The 15,251-nt window shown below is 52.2% G+C and overlaps 1 protein-coding gene across 1 annotated transcript; it reads left to right on the plus strand.

The window, feature by feature from the left end:
• The first annotated feature begins 301 nt into the window (after window positions 1-301).
• Window positions 302-9,167, plus strand: PERM1 (PPARGC1 and ESRR induced regulator, muscle 1). The gene is made up of 4 exons (XM_069874687.1): window positions 302-447; window positions 1,059-3,089; window positions 4,876-4,992; window positions 7,500-9,167. The coding sequence occupies exons 1-4, from the start codon at window positions 390-392 to the stop codon at window positions 7,577-7,579; spliced, it is 2,286 nt and encodes a 761-aa protein (XP_069730788.1). The 5' UTR covers window positions 302-389; the 3' UTR covers window positions 7,580-9,167.
• Window positions 9,168-15,251: the final 6,084 nt, after the last annotated feature.

The following is a 15,251-nucleotide window of genomic DNA, read 5'->3' on the forward strand; positions in this document are numbered from 1 at the left end:
AGCCTCATCCAACCTGACCTTGAACACCTCCAGGGATGGGACATCCATGACTTCTTGAGCCGAATGCTGTGAACTCTGTGGGCCTGGACCCCTTCTTTACTGTCCGTCCCATGGAGAAAGCCCAGGCAGAGGGCAGAAGCGAGCAGTGGGCATCAGGAGTGGTTCCAGAGACCCCAGAGGCTGTAGGACAGAAACGCATTGGCTGGCAACCTCACGCCTTCCCCACCAGCTTCTATATATGGGTCTGCCCTCTCTGAACCCATCACACTCGGATCTCAAGTGACACGCTGGGGAGGGAGGAAGGGTGTCTATTTTTAGCCCCTGAATGGATCTGTGCTGGAGCCGAGCTCTCTGCCCCCATCAAGGGTACAGCATCATGATGTGCTGGGATGATTTTCCTGCGTGGCTCTTTGAATGGCTCCATCACCAGCTTAGATTGTGGTACAGGTAGGATGCAGCTTTGTGATCTCTCTGCTTCTTCTCCTAGGGCTGGATCCCCCCTGCTGGTTTTGGGTTGTGTTGCCTCTCCTTCCCCAGAGCCACGGGTAAAGAAGAGGCTGCTGGGGCTTGCTGAAATGTCCTTGTTTGGATTATGCTTCACGCGTGATGCTGGGACAGCAGGAATGCTCAAGAGCATAAATCCCCCTCTTTATATGTATCAGCTGTAGGCAAAGGAAAGGGATAATTTGAGAGCTGTGATGTTACTGTGCTGCTGTGGAGAGAACCCCCAACGTCCTGTGCTGCTGTGGAGAGAATCCCTCACGCCCTGTGCTGCTGCGCATGGGGAGCAGAGGCAGAAGGGACCTGAGGGGGGTAGTAGTGGTCTCTCTCACTGCTGGCTGGGTTATGGTCCAGCACAGCAATATCCTTCCTGCTGAGCCTGCCAGGAGCTGCCCTTGCAACTGGGAACCAGTGGGGATGAGTGAATGGGGATGGCAGGGAAGCAGGGCAGGACCCTGGAGGGGAAGCATCAGAGCCGTACCCCTCAGCTGTGTGCGCTGGTGCCTGCTCCTCAAATCCTAATCTCTCCATCCCCTCCCCTTGCTTTGCCGCTGCAGGCATGGATAACTTCGAGTACAGCATCCAGCTGAACGACAGGGACTGGGCTGAGTTCTTCTTGGCGTCGGAGGAATGCAACTTAGCGCCGGCCACCCTGGCCACGGCCGAGGAGCAGTGTCTCAGTGACATTGAACCAGGGGACGGCGTGCCGGGGAGGGATTGCCACGCCAGCACAAACGGGCACATCGCATCCAGGGTGGGCGACGGGCCAGGGTCTGGCACGGGACGCTCTGCCCCACGTGGGGCGCCCGGAGACGCCTCCCTGCGCTGGCCCGTCGGTGGGCACCTTGCCCTGCCGGAGCTTCTCTCGGGCAGCGAGGACGAAGCAGACCTAGGCTCGGTCGGCAGGTTTCTGTGCGAGAGCGACAAACCCGGCTGCCCTTCCAACACTCCGATGCCCAGCACGCAGGGGAGGCAGCCTCCCTGTCCCCCCGCAGCCACCACAGCTGGAGGCGCAGGGCAGGACGCAGCATGTGAAGCGGCAGCAGCGCAGCTGGCGTCGGCATCAGAGAAAGGAGCAGCCAGCGGCGGAAAGGCCATGGAGCATCCCAGCCACCCAGCTGGATCGAGCACCCCTGAGCAGGGAGGGGACGCAGGAGGGGAGCAGCCCCATGGCAGCCCGGTGGCGGCACAGCCGGTGGCGGCACAGCCGGTGGCTCCAGTGCAGGGCAGCTCGCCGCTGCTGCCTACCTCGCCAGAGATTTCAACGAGGAAAAGTCCTAGCAGCGTGTCCCGCTCAGAGCCTGGGCTGCAGGGACCCCTGCATGACCAACCCTCCAGCCCATCCCTGGAGATGGCACCCAGAGCGTCCGGGTGCCCGGCACGAGAGGAGGCAAGTGTGGAGAGAGCAGGCGCCGAGCCGAGCTCCCCAGACGTCGTGAGGCCCAAGGTGCCAGGGCAGCCGAGAAAGAGCCGCAAGCAACGCGGAGCCAGTGGTGTCGAGGCAGCCCAGGGGGACAAGGAGCCCACGGGAGCTGCGGCACAGGGGGCTGTGGCTCCCGTGAAGGCACCTTTAAGCTCACCGATACCCTCACGAAAGAGCAAAGGGAAGGAGAAGGCAGCCAAGCCAGCTCCTGTGAAGCTGGGGAGCGAGGAGCCAGCGGAGAGCAAACGGCTAGTGCCCAGCCCTGGCACAGACAAGGGCAATACGGCTGCGAGCGCTTCCCCAAAGCTGAAGGTGAAAGAACCAGCAGCGCAGCCCTTGGAGAAGACAAAGACCACCAAGCATTCGAAGCCAGGGCAGGCTGGTGGCTTGGGTGTACGTGACAATGTGCCAGCGCTCCCTGCCAGCGGAGCTGCGAGTCCTTCGGGAGAGGCGCTCCAGGAGGCGCCGGAGAAACCTCCCTGTCCCAAGAGCGCGGCTGCTTTTGGAGGGGATGCTGCTGAGGTTGCTCATGGGGAGCCTGCAGCCGAGACCCCCACGGAGCCGGGCCCCCCTTGCTTCACCGCCGGCGCCTCCGCAAGGGCAGACACCCTGGACGTGACTTGGCCGGAGATGTATGATTATTTGTTCTGTGACTCCCAAGGGGAAGAAGAAGGAATGGGGAACTCGGTGAAGGGAGAGAAAACACCCTTGGAAAGGGAAATATCCTTGCCTGAACTGTATGAGTATTTTTTCTGCGAACCAGAAGGAAAAAGGAAAAAAGTCAAGGGTAAAGACAGGAAGCGAAAGAAGTTCAGCAGCTTGGACGATGCTCAACTGCAAAATGAGGATCTCGACTCGGGTCCAGTTAAAGACTCCCTGATTATCTCAGTCCCTGAGGTGTACGAACACTTCTTTCCAGATGGGCCCAGGAACAGGACAGGCTGGAGAGGGATTTTCTCCATCACTCCAGCCTGCGAGGTGAAGAAAGCTGTGGGGGCTTTGAAATCCCTTCTGCAAAGGCCAATGCGTCTTGTCAGAGGCCAAGCCCCAGCCCCGCAGGCTCTTGCGCGGAGAGGATCTGGAGACAAGCTCGCGCTCGTCCCGCTGGCTCCTCTGGGAAGAGGCCAGACCCAGCCAGGTGTGGACATGACCCTTGCACTGACAGGTAAAGCTCTGCCACCCCTGCCTGCTGCCCTCCAGCCCCAGCTTGCTTCAGGTCCTCTGCCTCGTGTGGTCTCCCCTGCTCCCACCACCCCCGGGGAAGCCTGGCAGCCAGCTCTGCATCCATCTCCACTCCATCCCCACACGGATAGGAGCATTTTGGTGGCTTCTGCCAAGAATATCTGGTCTGAAACCACCTTCCCGGCGTGTTAACCTTGCCACGTAGCAGCCCTGGGCTTTAGCAGGGATCTTTGGAAGTGTGGCTAAAGCCACCAGCAGGACGTGCTGTGTCGCATGGTCTCTCTCTTGTGATGCTCACGCTGTCCCTGTGCCAAGCGACAGCTGCTGGCCAGGCTCCCCAGGGTGGCTCACGGTGCTGCAGGAGGCAGGGAATCTGCGTATATTTTACACATAACTTGCTTTGGTCCCTGTGAATTCCAGCCCTGGGGCAAAGGGGGTCGTGACAGCATGCGGGAAACAGGCTGAAACTCAGCCTGGCCCAAAGCCCCCATTCACTTGTCCCCCTGGATGGGTTTAAGTGGCTGTGGATCTAATCTATTCTTTTGCATCCTGGCCAAGAAAAACTTAATGAAGTCGATAGCTGCATTAAACACAGCCGGTGCTACCACAGGGTCTGCTAAAGGCAGGAATCCCCCTCCCCAGTGCCATCCAACTGCCTGCAGGACTTTATCCCAGTGTTTCTGGTGAGGAAACGGAAGGCAAAGGAGCAAAATCCTCCTGCACCAAAGACTTGTGCCCCTGAGATAAGGCAGTGGCTGCTGAAATGCTGTCCTGTTAAGGCTGAGCTGCTAATCCCTCTAATATTGGTGAGGGAAAAGGTGTGCACAGAGTGGAACACACCTAAGGCTTCCAGCCTTTAAAACACACACTAATTTGAAAAACACTCTCCAGAGATCTCAGAGGTTACCTGAACATCGACTCTTACTGAAGGCCGGTAGGAGAAACCAGAATAAAGGGAGAGCAAGCCTGACCCACTAGGACAGCCAGAGTATTTGTCTTTAAGCTTATGTGATGCTCACAGGCACAGTGCTTCAGAGTTAATATTAAAACCAAACAATGAATGAGTCATCCTAAGGGGTGCCTCAAAATATAACTTCAGTTTGCACAGAGAAAAACCCCTTTGCTACGGTCATAGCTAATTAATAAGGCAGCTTTAATTAAAAGCCCAAACAAATAGGCACAGGAGCAAAAATAACCTACTTTTGGAACAGGTCTTCAAATTGTCATAGAATCGTAGAATGGTTTGGGTTGGAAAGGACCTTAAAGATCACCTAATTTCAACCCCCTGCCATGGGCAGGGACACCTCCCACTGGATCAGGGGCTCCAAGCCCCATCCAACCTGGCCTTGGACACCTCCAGGGATGGGGCAGCCGCAGCATCTCTTGTCCTAGACTCCAACTACAGCAAAGAAAGAAAAGCAGAGCACCCAGGGCTGTCTCCCTCCCTGGACCTAGCAGGCAGTGGAAGTGAGATGGGATCTGCAGAGGGAACACTGGAGCTTCTTGAGGGCCCATAGGTAGCATTAATGAATATTTGCCTCAGGCTCTTTAAGTGTAAAACTGAGCAGGCTGCAAAATTGTGCCCCTCTCCTTAGGAAAGTCTTAAATAGACACGGTTGACCCGGTCAATGGTGGAGAAGAACATCTTCAGGGAGGGAAAACTTGTGGCAAAGATGGGTTTCTTTGGGAGTGCAAGGACTGATGATCCATTGGGATTGGAGCAGAGGAGGCGGCAGAAAACTCCAGGCTTTGTGCTCTTGTTCTTGCAGGGAGGCCCGAGGCTCCGTTGACACTGACCCACAAAGACATGTGCCTCGTCTTCTGCGCTTTCGCATCCTGGGCAGTGAAGACCTCCGACCTACAAGCTCCGGATGCTTGGAAAACCAGTACGTACAGTGCCCAGCCTGGTGGGAGAGGGGTGGGAAGGACCTTGTGGAAGCTATAGTGGGGAGAGAGGCAGGGATGCTACCACACGTGGGAAAATGCAGTTATTTTCCTGCTTTTCCAAAGTGTCCTGCTGCTTCCTAATAACTCCTCTCTCCTATAGAAGTGCTGATTCCTACTTGCTTAGGTTGTCCTTTCACCACACAGAATGACTGCTGACTTGAACTGAGCTGTAGGACAAGTCTGTATTCCTAGCTTTGGCCCTGCTCCACCTCTCCTCTGACAGGGATGAGTACTGATGGGTCAGGAGAAAAGAAGCTTCTTTAAGCTCCCTGTTGGCTAGAAGCTAAATCAGGACCTTGAGTACACAGGTTTATACTCTTTCATCTCATGTGTTTTTCTAATGCGCTGTAAAAATTTAATCTTTTTTCTAAATACAGCTTAGCTGAAGAATTATCCTGGTGCACTGAGTCCTGCAAGTAATCAAAAGCAGTGCAACCAGCAGGAGATCCTGCCCCTCTACTCTGCTCTTGTGAGGCCTCACCTGGAGTCCTGTGTTCAGTTCTGGAGTCCTCAGGAAGGATGTGGAGCTGTTACAGCAAGTCCAGAGGAGGCCACGGAGATGATCTGAGAGCTGGAGCACCTCCCATATGAGGCCAGGCTGAGAGAGTTGGGGTTGTCCAGCCTGGAGAAGAGAAGGCTCTGGGGAGACCGTAGAGCAGCTTCCAGTATAGAAAAGAGCTCCAGGAAAGCTGTGGAGAGGCTCTTGATCAGGGAGTGCAGGGATAGGATGAAGGGGAACGGTTTTGAGCTGAAAGAAGGGAGATTGAGATGAGATCTTAGTGAGAAATGTTCTCTTATGAGGGTGGGGAGGCCCTGGCCCAGGTTGCCCAGAGAATTAATGACTGTCCCATCCCTGGAGGGGTTCAAGGCCAGGTTGGATAGGGCTTTGAGCATCCTGAGCCAGCAGGAGGTGTCTCTACCCATGGCAGGGGTGGAACTGGGTGGCCTTTGAGGTCCCTTCCAACCCAAACCATTCTATAATTAAATAGACCTCTGTCAGTTCATCTCCAACCACAGCATTTGAATAACTAGTGGGGGGAGAGGAACCTTGGCCACATGAATTAGCTGAGCTGTGGCCCAAGGAGTGCAGCAAGTGCAGGAGCCGAGTGTGGGGTTCAGATCCTGGGCACCAAAAACCCCACCACAGGGCAAAACGCTGGGTCCAGGGCTTCCTGCTGCTTGTCCAGAGGAGGAATGTTCCCCACTAAGGTCACCCAGGAAGCTGACACCGCGGGCTGAGAATAGCTCATTAGCTAAGGTTCCGCAGCACAATCATCACAAGGAGCTTTTGGCCAGCTCCTTCTTGCCTTCTTCGTATTAGGGGGTAGATGTGGCCTCAGAGATGGCCTCGTGCCCCGAGAATTGCATAACCCAGCGTGCACTGAGCACCCTGGTGAGGAGCGGAGGAAAGAGACAGTTTGACATCCTAGACTGGCCATTCTCTTTTGGCATTTTAGGTTCTAACAAATTGAATTTCCCTGTCTATATCCCAGGTTCTAACCAGTAAATAAAAATAAAGCCAATATTTAAACCGGGAGGCCCGAAGGCATGGCTTGGGTTCCCAGGTTTTTTGAGCACAGATCAGAGGAATCTGACCTCTTTTGCCAAGCTAAAACCATTGGTTAAAAATAGAGAGAAGAGCTTGATTCTGTGTATAATCTCCATAAGTTATTTTTTGTATTTTTCTCATTCTGGGGTTTGGGTATTTTCTGCTTTTGGCTGGGATCACAGTCACCACAGAGAACCCACAAAATGGAAATTTTTTTTGGTATCTGCCTGGTCCAAAAAGAACTAGGACAGGAAGGCATTGTCCTGGAGCCCTAGTGAGATTTCCTACTGTTGTCTTCTTATCCAAGATTAGAGTCATAGCATCAAAGAATCACAGAATCATGAAGGCTGGAAAAGTCCTTCAAGCTCATCCAGCCCATCCATCAGTCTAACACCACTGTGCCTTCTAAACTTCCAGGTTTTAACCTGCTTGTCTCCCCTCAGCCTCCTCTTCTCCAGGCCGAACGCTCAGTTCTCTCAGCAGAAAATCATAAGACTTGTGCTCCAGACCCTTCATTTACCCAACCCACCAGACCCATTAGGTCTCCACATGAAACTCTGTAACTAACCACCACCAATTTCTACCACACATGTAAATTCTAAGTTGTATTTCTCTTTAAAAAATAAGCCCTTTCTTGTGAAATGGTGGTGTGATCCACCTGCCAAGACTAAAGAACTGGATGAGGTTGACCAGGCTGTTGCATAGGGAACAAACACAGTGTGGTGGGGATGAAGAGCAAAGGTAAGAGGGAATTAAGAAAGGGAGGGGTGTGACCAGCCCAGGTGCCGTGAGCCAGAAAAAGCCAAGTAGCTTGTGATCTTCAAGTCTGGGAAAAGATCTTCAGGTTTGGAAGAAACACCCAAACTCACTGTGATGATGTGTTGGGCTCTTTTCCAGTGTTCCTGGCAAGTTTTGGCACGCTTTCTGCCATCCGCTACTTCCGAAGGCAGGTCAGAGAAGGACAACCCCAGATCTAGGCTCAGCGCGCACCCGAGGACAAGCAAGGACTGTGGAGGCAGAAGCCGGAGACTTCGTTCTTGGGCGGTTTGAGAAGCCTGGATCCCAGCATCAAGACTTCTCTGCACTCATCCCCAAACGGGACAGGATGTCACAGGAAGCAGGATCCTTCCCATGACAGTCATTTCTAATAGGGTAGGCAGTTTGTACCTGCACTGGACAGAAGAGGAGCCCGGCGTGGGCTGGCTCTGTTTTTCTTTGCACACTTCTTGCGTACTTGTGCTGTCTCCTAGGAGTAGTCACAGTGTCTGTTCCAGGGCGCTGCTTGTCCGTCCTCCCTGCTGAAGCTACCTGGTGGCAACGGAAGGCACTGAGGTGGTGAAGGGAGAAGAGAGGGAAAGAAATGAGGAAAGTGCTTCATTCCTGTGAAAGGGTTGGGGTATCTGCAAAGGAAGAGAGGGGAGAGCTTTGGGGAAGAGCTGTCTCTGTCCCAGCGTGGTGCTTTGATAAGCATGCGCTGGCTGCGTGTGGCGAGCTAGGCAGCAGCTAAAGGGGGATGGAAGGGCTGCTCGCTTGGCAAGGTCCAAGTCTCCCGTGACTGGTTTGGCTCACTGCAGGAGGAGTCATCCTCTTGGATTTCACTCCAAGAAGTCACAGCTTGGTCAAACTGTTCAGGAGGCTGTGATAAGGTTTCTGTTGCACGTGGCTGCTTCAGCCTGGCGGAGCGAGAGCTGTGGATGCAGCGTCCATCCCTGCTGGTGAGGAGCACCCGCTGCAAGGACACGTCTCACTCCTGAAGGGAAAGGATGGGCAGATGTCACAGAGCCAGGGGCTGTAGGGGCAGCAGGAAGAGGGGCTGAGCTCAGGGAAGCCTCAGGAAAGAGTCCTGACAAGGACAGGAGCATGTTGGAGAGGAGGAAAAGGCACATGTACATATTTGGCTCTGACAACCACTAAGGGAAGCGTCTAGGTTTGTTGGTCCCTCCACTGCCTCCCATCCTAGAGACACAGAGTTGGCTGGGGAGAAATGTCGAGTGAGGAGGTGCCATGGTTGAGTGTGGGGTTGGAGAAGACCCAGAATGGAAGGTGGAGTGAAAAATGACAAGGAAGCAGTCCAGTTTCTTCCCTGTCTTTAGTGCCTTCCTAATCACTCAAGGGCATTATTCGTGAGAGTTTTTCTCCACTCTCAAGTCTGGTAACAGCACAAATGTGAGATTTGTTAAGCACTTAGGGACCAGATCCACAAAGGTACTAGGGGAAATCTGGCCAGCATACCTGTGTGGATCTGCCTATGAGCTTTATAGGAACAGTCAGGGGCAATGTTTGTCTTATGAAACCAGAGAGGAGAGGTTTAGCTCTTTCCTTGTAATGCAGAGTGCCATGCAATTTTAATGTGTGTAGGGTTATATTGAAGACCATGTATTATTGCTGATAAGAGAGCACACTGTACAATTGTACAATGTGAGTTATGGAGGAGCACATAGCGAGAGAGAGATGTACAGTCTCCAGATGGACTGTAGTAGCTGTATATCCAGTAAGAGGAGTTTTGTGGAGAGGAGAACAGATAAAATATGCTGGAAGCTTCTAATAAAGATCTATCTCATTTAATACGTTTGTGTACATTCCTGTGTCGACATTGTGCATGAAGCTGTTGAATGAGTGCTAAGTTTTAAAGAATGAGACTTTAATCTGTGGTGCGTCTCTTGATACAAAAATGTAGGAGTTGGTGTGCAGGTTTAGGAGCCCTGGGGGGCAGAGTATGCAGAGAGATGGGCTGCTTCTCCTCTTCTTTGGCTCAGTCCCCATGCATACCCCTCTGAGACACGTCTTGGCCATCGCATATCGCTAAGAGCCTGATCCAGAGAGCACTGTCCTTTCCCCTGTCTCAGAAGCACTCAGGACTGGAGCAGAGCCCCACTCTTACTCCAGCCAGCTCCTCCCAAGCCCTCCTGAACAGCTCAGCGAGCGCAAGTCAATGCACAGCAGCAGCTCCCGGCTTCGGTCCATCGATCCTCACCACCTCTGCACTCCCCAGCTCCCTCAGTGAAGTCAGGCTCTCCGATCCGAGCCAGGAATGCCTGGCAGCCTCAGGCCCTGGAAGATTTGCCGAGCAGACCAACAAGCAGCAGCATGGAGGGCACAGGGGAGACTGAAATGTTCACATATGCTCAGTTTTACTGTTTATCCAGCCATAATCCATGAAGCGCTCTCTGCGTTCTCAGCGGCAGGTGGAAATACAGCAGCCTTGGTGATGGGGGAGCAGCTGGAGGAATCAGGCAATTCCATTACGTGGGGCTTTCCTGGGAGACTGTCACAGGGAGCGGAGCAAGAAGGTCCGAGGAGGGCAGCCCACAGGTTTGCTGAAGGGAAGGGGTCTCTGGGATTTCCAGCTCCCTCCTCAGGGTGCTCTGGCTCCTCCTGTGTGGTTCCTCCTGCGGAGTGAAGCCCCAAGGGTAAGGGACATGGCTCAGTCCTGAACGGTTGCTGGATCTAATACTGGGCACAACGGTTGGGAGAGCTGTTCTGGTTTCTCTCAGTGCCTCAAGAATTACAAAGCTGGCCTGAAGATCTCAGTAGACCTGGGAGAGCTTCTGGCCAGAATCCATGCCGTTGATGACACTTTTGTGTCCTTTCTTTTCATTAGCCCCTCCAGGGAGGTTTGGATGGGGCAAGGCTCTGTGCTGGAATGTAGGGAGCCTGCGTGCACCCATGCCAGCTGGGTCTTTTCTAAGCAAAGCCCTTGTTTTGGAGACCTCATTTTCCTGGAGGAAGCAGTTTTGTTCTCAGCTACAGGTTTCTTTGCTGGGCTGGCTTGTCTGGAAAAGGCATGATGGCACCAAGAACCTGTGTTCCCACTCCGAGGGATGCGGGGTGAACGTCGCTCCCCCAGCGCCTCTATCCTAATGTTCAAAAACTAAATTTCTTCCCAGGAGAGCTCAGTCCTGATGCTGTAGGTAACATGAGATGCCTGTCGCCTCCACCAGTGCGTGCTCTTTGCTTCTCTGTGATAATTGGTGTCTGATCCATTAGAGCTTGGGGCTCAGAGAGGTAAGTGTGATTTGGCACCTCCCCCTGCTAAAAGTTACAGAAGGTGTCAGATGATCCATCAGGTTATAGGTGCATTTCACACTCCTTTTATTCCCTGCAGGAAGAAATGGATGAGATAAATATTTCAGAAGGAATGTTTTCAGTCCACTGCAGGAGTGAAAGGAAATATTGAAAGATCTGGACTTGATGATCCGGTGGGTCTCTTCCAACCTGGTTATTCTATGACTCTATGATCTTGTTGGTATCAGGAGATCAGCTCTAGGAATGTCTGCACTGCTCGGTCAAGCAGCAGTGTCTCCAGTGTCCTTCAAGGGAACCAGCCTGGACTTGCCTGCAATTTTAATGCTTGGTTTGTTCTCCGACCTTTTAATCTCTCTCCACTCCCTCCGTGGCGAGGTCAGCTTGCCTGTATCTCACCCTGGAGGAAGGAGCCAAGAACTCACCGTCTTGTGCAATAGCAGCGGTCACCACAATAGAAACGACCTTTTCAGTGCATCCTCGCTGCTGTGAGACATTTTTTTGCTGCACCCAAGAGAGCGTCAGTGCTGGAGGTGGGAGCTGTGCCACCCCAGCCTCCTTCCTTGCCTCGCACGTAGCTCCTCCATCTGACACCTTGTCTTGCCAAGCGGATGAAAAAGTCAGGCAGGTGCACCCTCCGGAGCTGCCTCTGTATTTCATGCAGCCCCGATACGCTGTGTCTCATCCCACTGCTGGAATCCCAGCCTGGAAGAGGGCTCTGTCATTACCTCCCCTTCTGCAGCAGCCAGCTTTGCCAGAGCACCTCCTTCGCTCTTCTTTTTTGCTTCACCTCAGTAATAAAACCAGAGCAAAGCTTCCCATGGATGTTTCTGAGACATGACTGTCTTCTCCCAGCAATTCAGAGAGGTTTTGGAGGCTTGTGGTGCTGTGCCAGAGGCAGGAGGGTCAGCACAGGGAGGCAGCAAGCAGAGCAGAGGTGGCAGTGGCCTCCCTTTTATTTGGGACTGAGAAATACCAGTTGCTTCTACCAGCAAGACATATTTTGGTGGATTCCCCCACCCACAGGGCACTGAGGGAGTTGCTCATCACACACTAGAGCAAACCCTGCACATCTTCCACTCCTCAGGGCTCCGCGAGGGAGGCGCTGGGTTTTCCCAGCAGGAACAAGGCTCAGGTTTGCCCAGTGGGTTCTTCCCTGACCTCAGCTGTGGTTTCATGCAAAGAACTCACCGAGGAATTCCCACACCTCAAGGGACTTTGTAAATCCAATAAAAAAGATCAGCAAGTCCAGCCACAGCGAAGGAGCAGGAGCTGGCCCCGTGGGCTGCTCCCCTGAATTACAACTTGCCTTCAGTTATAGGGGCTTTTCTTTCAAAATCCTGAAGCCAAAGGAGGAGCTCCCAGGCTCCACTCTCCATTTTTAAAAATACCTCTCTGCTGTTTATGCTTTGAGCAAAAGAAGTTTGAAATTGCGGCTTGGAAATCAGAAAGCAGAGAGGAATATTGGTGTTTCAATAGCTGCTCTGGTTTTCCAGCTCTGATTGCAGAAGTGGGGGGGATGGACCTGATTCAGGACTTCTAGGATGGGGAGGGAGTGGGGTGGGTGGAGAGATTATTTGTCAGAGAGTGAATTCTTGGCAGCTAGTATCACCTCCTGCCTTTCATCTGCCTCTGTGAATAAAGACACAGCTATTCTGTGACCCAGCGGAGCGGAGGGATGTGTGCTGGCTTGCTGGCAGCTCCAGAGCACTGGGGTTGCACTTGGTGGGTGACCTGGTTCAGAATCCGTTTCTGCAGCAGCCAGGCTGTGCAGGATGAATATATTTTTCGGGAGATGAGAGGTAATCGGTGTGTTTACAGGTACCACAGTCTCCATTTCAATGCAACCTGCACGGAGACATCTAGTGCCACTTGAAGCAAACCCTCTACTTTTAAATCCTGAATCTGCTAAGAAAAGCGTTGAAGGAAAAATGAGAGAGTGGAGGTTTTCACAGCCATAGGAGCAGAGCTCACAGACATAGCCCTGTTCCCACCTGCCACGGATCCATTCAGGGCAGCATCTGGATAGGAAACCATCAGGGGAAAAGCGACCGCAGGCAAAATCAATGACTCAGCCAGGAAACCAGGCTGTGCTGAGGAAATTGGGTGTGGGTCTAGACCAATCTGATGCTTATAGGGGCTGATTTGGAAACATTTTAGGGCTTGTACACATATAAATCGCTGTGCATTAGTTATACTAGCCCAGCAAAGGTGCACATCCTCCTGAAGTAGGGACAGATAGAGGGAGAGCAGGGAGAAGTCCTTCTTCTAGGGGAGAAAACCTAGCTGGGAAAGGGTCTAAGTTAAAATCCTTTAGCTGCTGGTATGACAGAGGCTGCGTAACCACTTCAGTTGCAGTTTGCTGTCACAATCCTTAATTGCTGCAGGGAAGAAACAGCAGGGAGCGGGCTATAGTGGTCAAAAGGACCATTGGATGCATTCAGGGATGGGATACTCAGCTCCTGTATATACCCAAAACCCCATTTTCTCTGGCTGCAAGCCCCTAATGGTGTTCATTTGCTAAGGGCATGCTTGTATTCCACCCTGAAACACTATGTTCTGTGCCGGGCAGCAGCTGGAAGTAGCTACTCTGCCCCAGCAGAGCTGCAGGAACAAGGCGATAACTCCAGCACAGAGACACGAACGCAGAGATGGAGTTCAGGACCTGAAATAAGAGCCAAACAGACCATAGCAGCTGCGCACAAAGGCGTGATGGAAGCGTGAGAAACGAGCAGCCTGCATCTTGAAAGGGCAGGATTGGAAAGAGTGACAAATTTAGCCCAGATGTAGCCGGGGAGGAAAGCTGCCACTCTGGGAGCAGGATTAAGTTTGCTTGAGAAATTGTGTCATGTCTCTGCAGCATTTTGAAAACTAGGATCTCACACCTTTCTACCAGGGCTTCTGTGCACACGTGTGTTACTGTCACAGCGATGTGACCGCGCATCACAGCTTGGGAGAGCTGCTCACCAGGGGACAACTGCCCCGGGCTCCTGCAGTCAACGCACCTTCCTCTTGCATGGTTATTCGGTTCCCTGAGCATATCTGGATGCAGCAGAAACACTTGCCATCTTTCCAGCCCTCTTTCCAACCATATTTCCTACCGCTGCGGGTTGCCGCCTTGCGCAAGAGAGGGAGGACAAGTCCTCTGCCTGCCCTGCTGCTCCCAGCCTGATGAGATTACAGGACTTTAAACTGGAGGGCCACATCCAGTTCCTTGCTGTTCTTCTCTGCAGAAGCAGCCAGGATGCCAGGTTTTCTGCCCAGAGCAGATGCACTGACAGAAGTGTCCTACAGGCATCTGGATGCAGTTCCCAGGACAAAGCTTCCTTGCCAAGAAAGCCCTTGCCACAGCCAGCTCCCTCTCCCAACTGGCTTTGTTAGAAAGCAGCTGCCATGAAGTGAGGTCAAACCCTGGCAGCTCCAAACCTGAACTTCATTCTGTGCCTGGCCAGTGTCCCCTGCTCAGTTCACCCATGGTTTTCCCCTGGCCGGAGAGCAGAGAGAACCAAGCAGCCAGAGTCACAGCATGGCAGGGACATTCCCAGCTGCACGACTGCACGGAGCCACTTGGAGTCACCAACTCATTTTTAGAAAGCACTTTTCCAAGACTCCCAGGATGCTGAAGCAAAGCCTGATGAGCTTTGGCATTAAACCTCTAGCCAGATCTTGTACCCTGACAAACACAGGGGAGACTTTGCTTTAGGATTAGCTGTTTACAAGTGCTTGACCTGAATGAGAGATCCTGGACTCAAGGACCCAAAGCCCACAGGGGTTGACGGGCTTTGGAAAAGACAGAAACCACAAACAAAAATTCACCTCGATTAAATCAGATGATGCCAAAGAAAGAGAGGAGAAAAGTATTCCAGAAGAATATGTATTGCAATTGTTGTGTCTCACAGAAATCCATCAGGGAACTTTACAGCAATAACTGCAGGTATCACTGTTGAAACCCAATGAAAAGGGTCGTGGTGACAGTCTTCGAAGTCAACGTGTTCGTGCATCACAGCTGCCTCCCAGCATACTGCGTGCTTCTGGTGTTCCCTAGTGCACTTTTGTTCTGAATAAATAGAACCTTTAGTGGTTAAGTTAGTAGATACAAATCTTCCCAAAATGAAAGTAAACCTGAAACGAAACAATAACAGCGAGAAGACCCAAACCAACACACACACGAATGCGCAGACAGCTGCCCATTCTACAGTACTGAACGTCATCCGTAGCTAGAAAATTAAATACATCTTCAACTTAGCCACATTTACATGTTAAATACATAAAATCCACTCAAACTTTGCATGTAAACTTTGTTGGATACCTCCTGAAAAAAAAAAAAATGTATAATTACAATGTAATGCGTAGATATTCAAGTACAAAGAGCTCCTGGATTGTTTTGTTTGCACCACTGAAAGAACAAAAATAGAGATTTTGTAAATATGTTTGGTTTGCAGCCTCTTTGGGGAACAAAGGTTAAGAATGTGGAGCCTCAGGTAAAAACATTTGGATTTGCTGCTGACCTGATATGTGCTAACAGATCTAAAGAGGCTGGAAAAACAATAGCGCTGAGACTCTGTCCCCTGTTGTTTGTGCCCTGGTCCTGCTGCTGGAGGAGGGGAAAAGAGAGACTGCAGCCCA

The sequence above is a fragment of the Phaenicophaeus curvirostris genome, chromosome 22 (genome assembly GCF_032191515.1).
Source record: "Phaenicophaeus curvirostris isolate KB17595 chromosome 22, BPBGC_Pcur_1.0, whole genome shotgun sequence".
Classification (NCBI taxonomy): domain Eukaryota; kingdom Metazoa; phylum Chordata; class Aves; order Cuculiformes; family Cuculidae; genus Phaenicophaeus; species Phaenicophaeus curvirostris.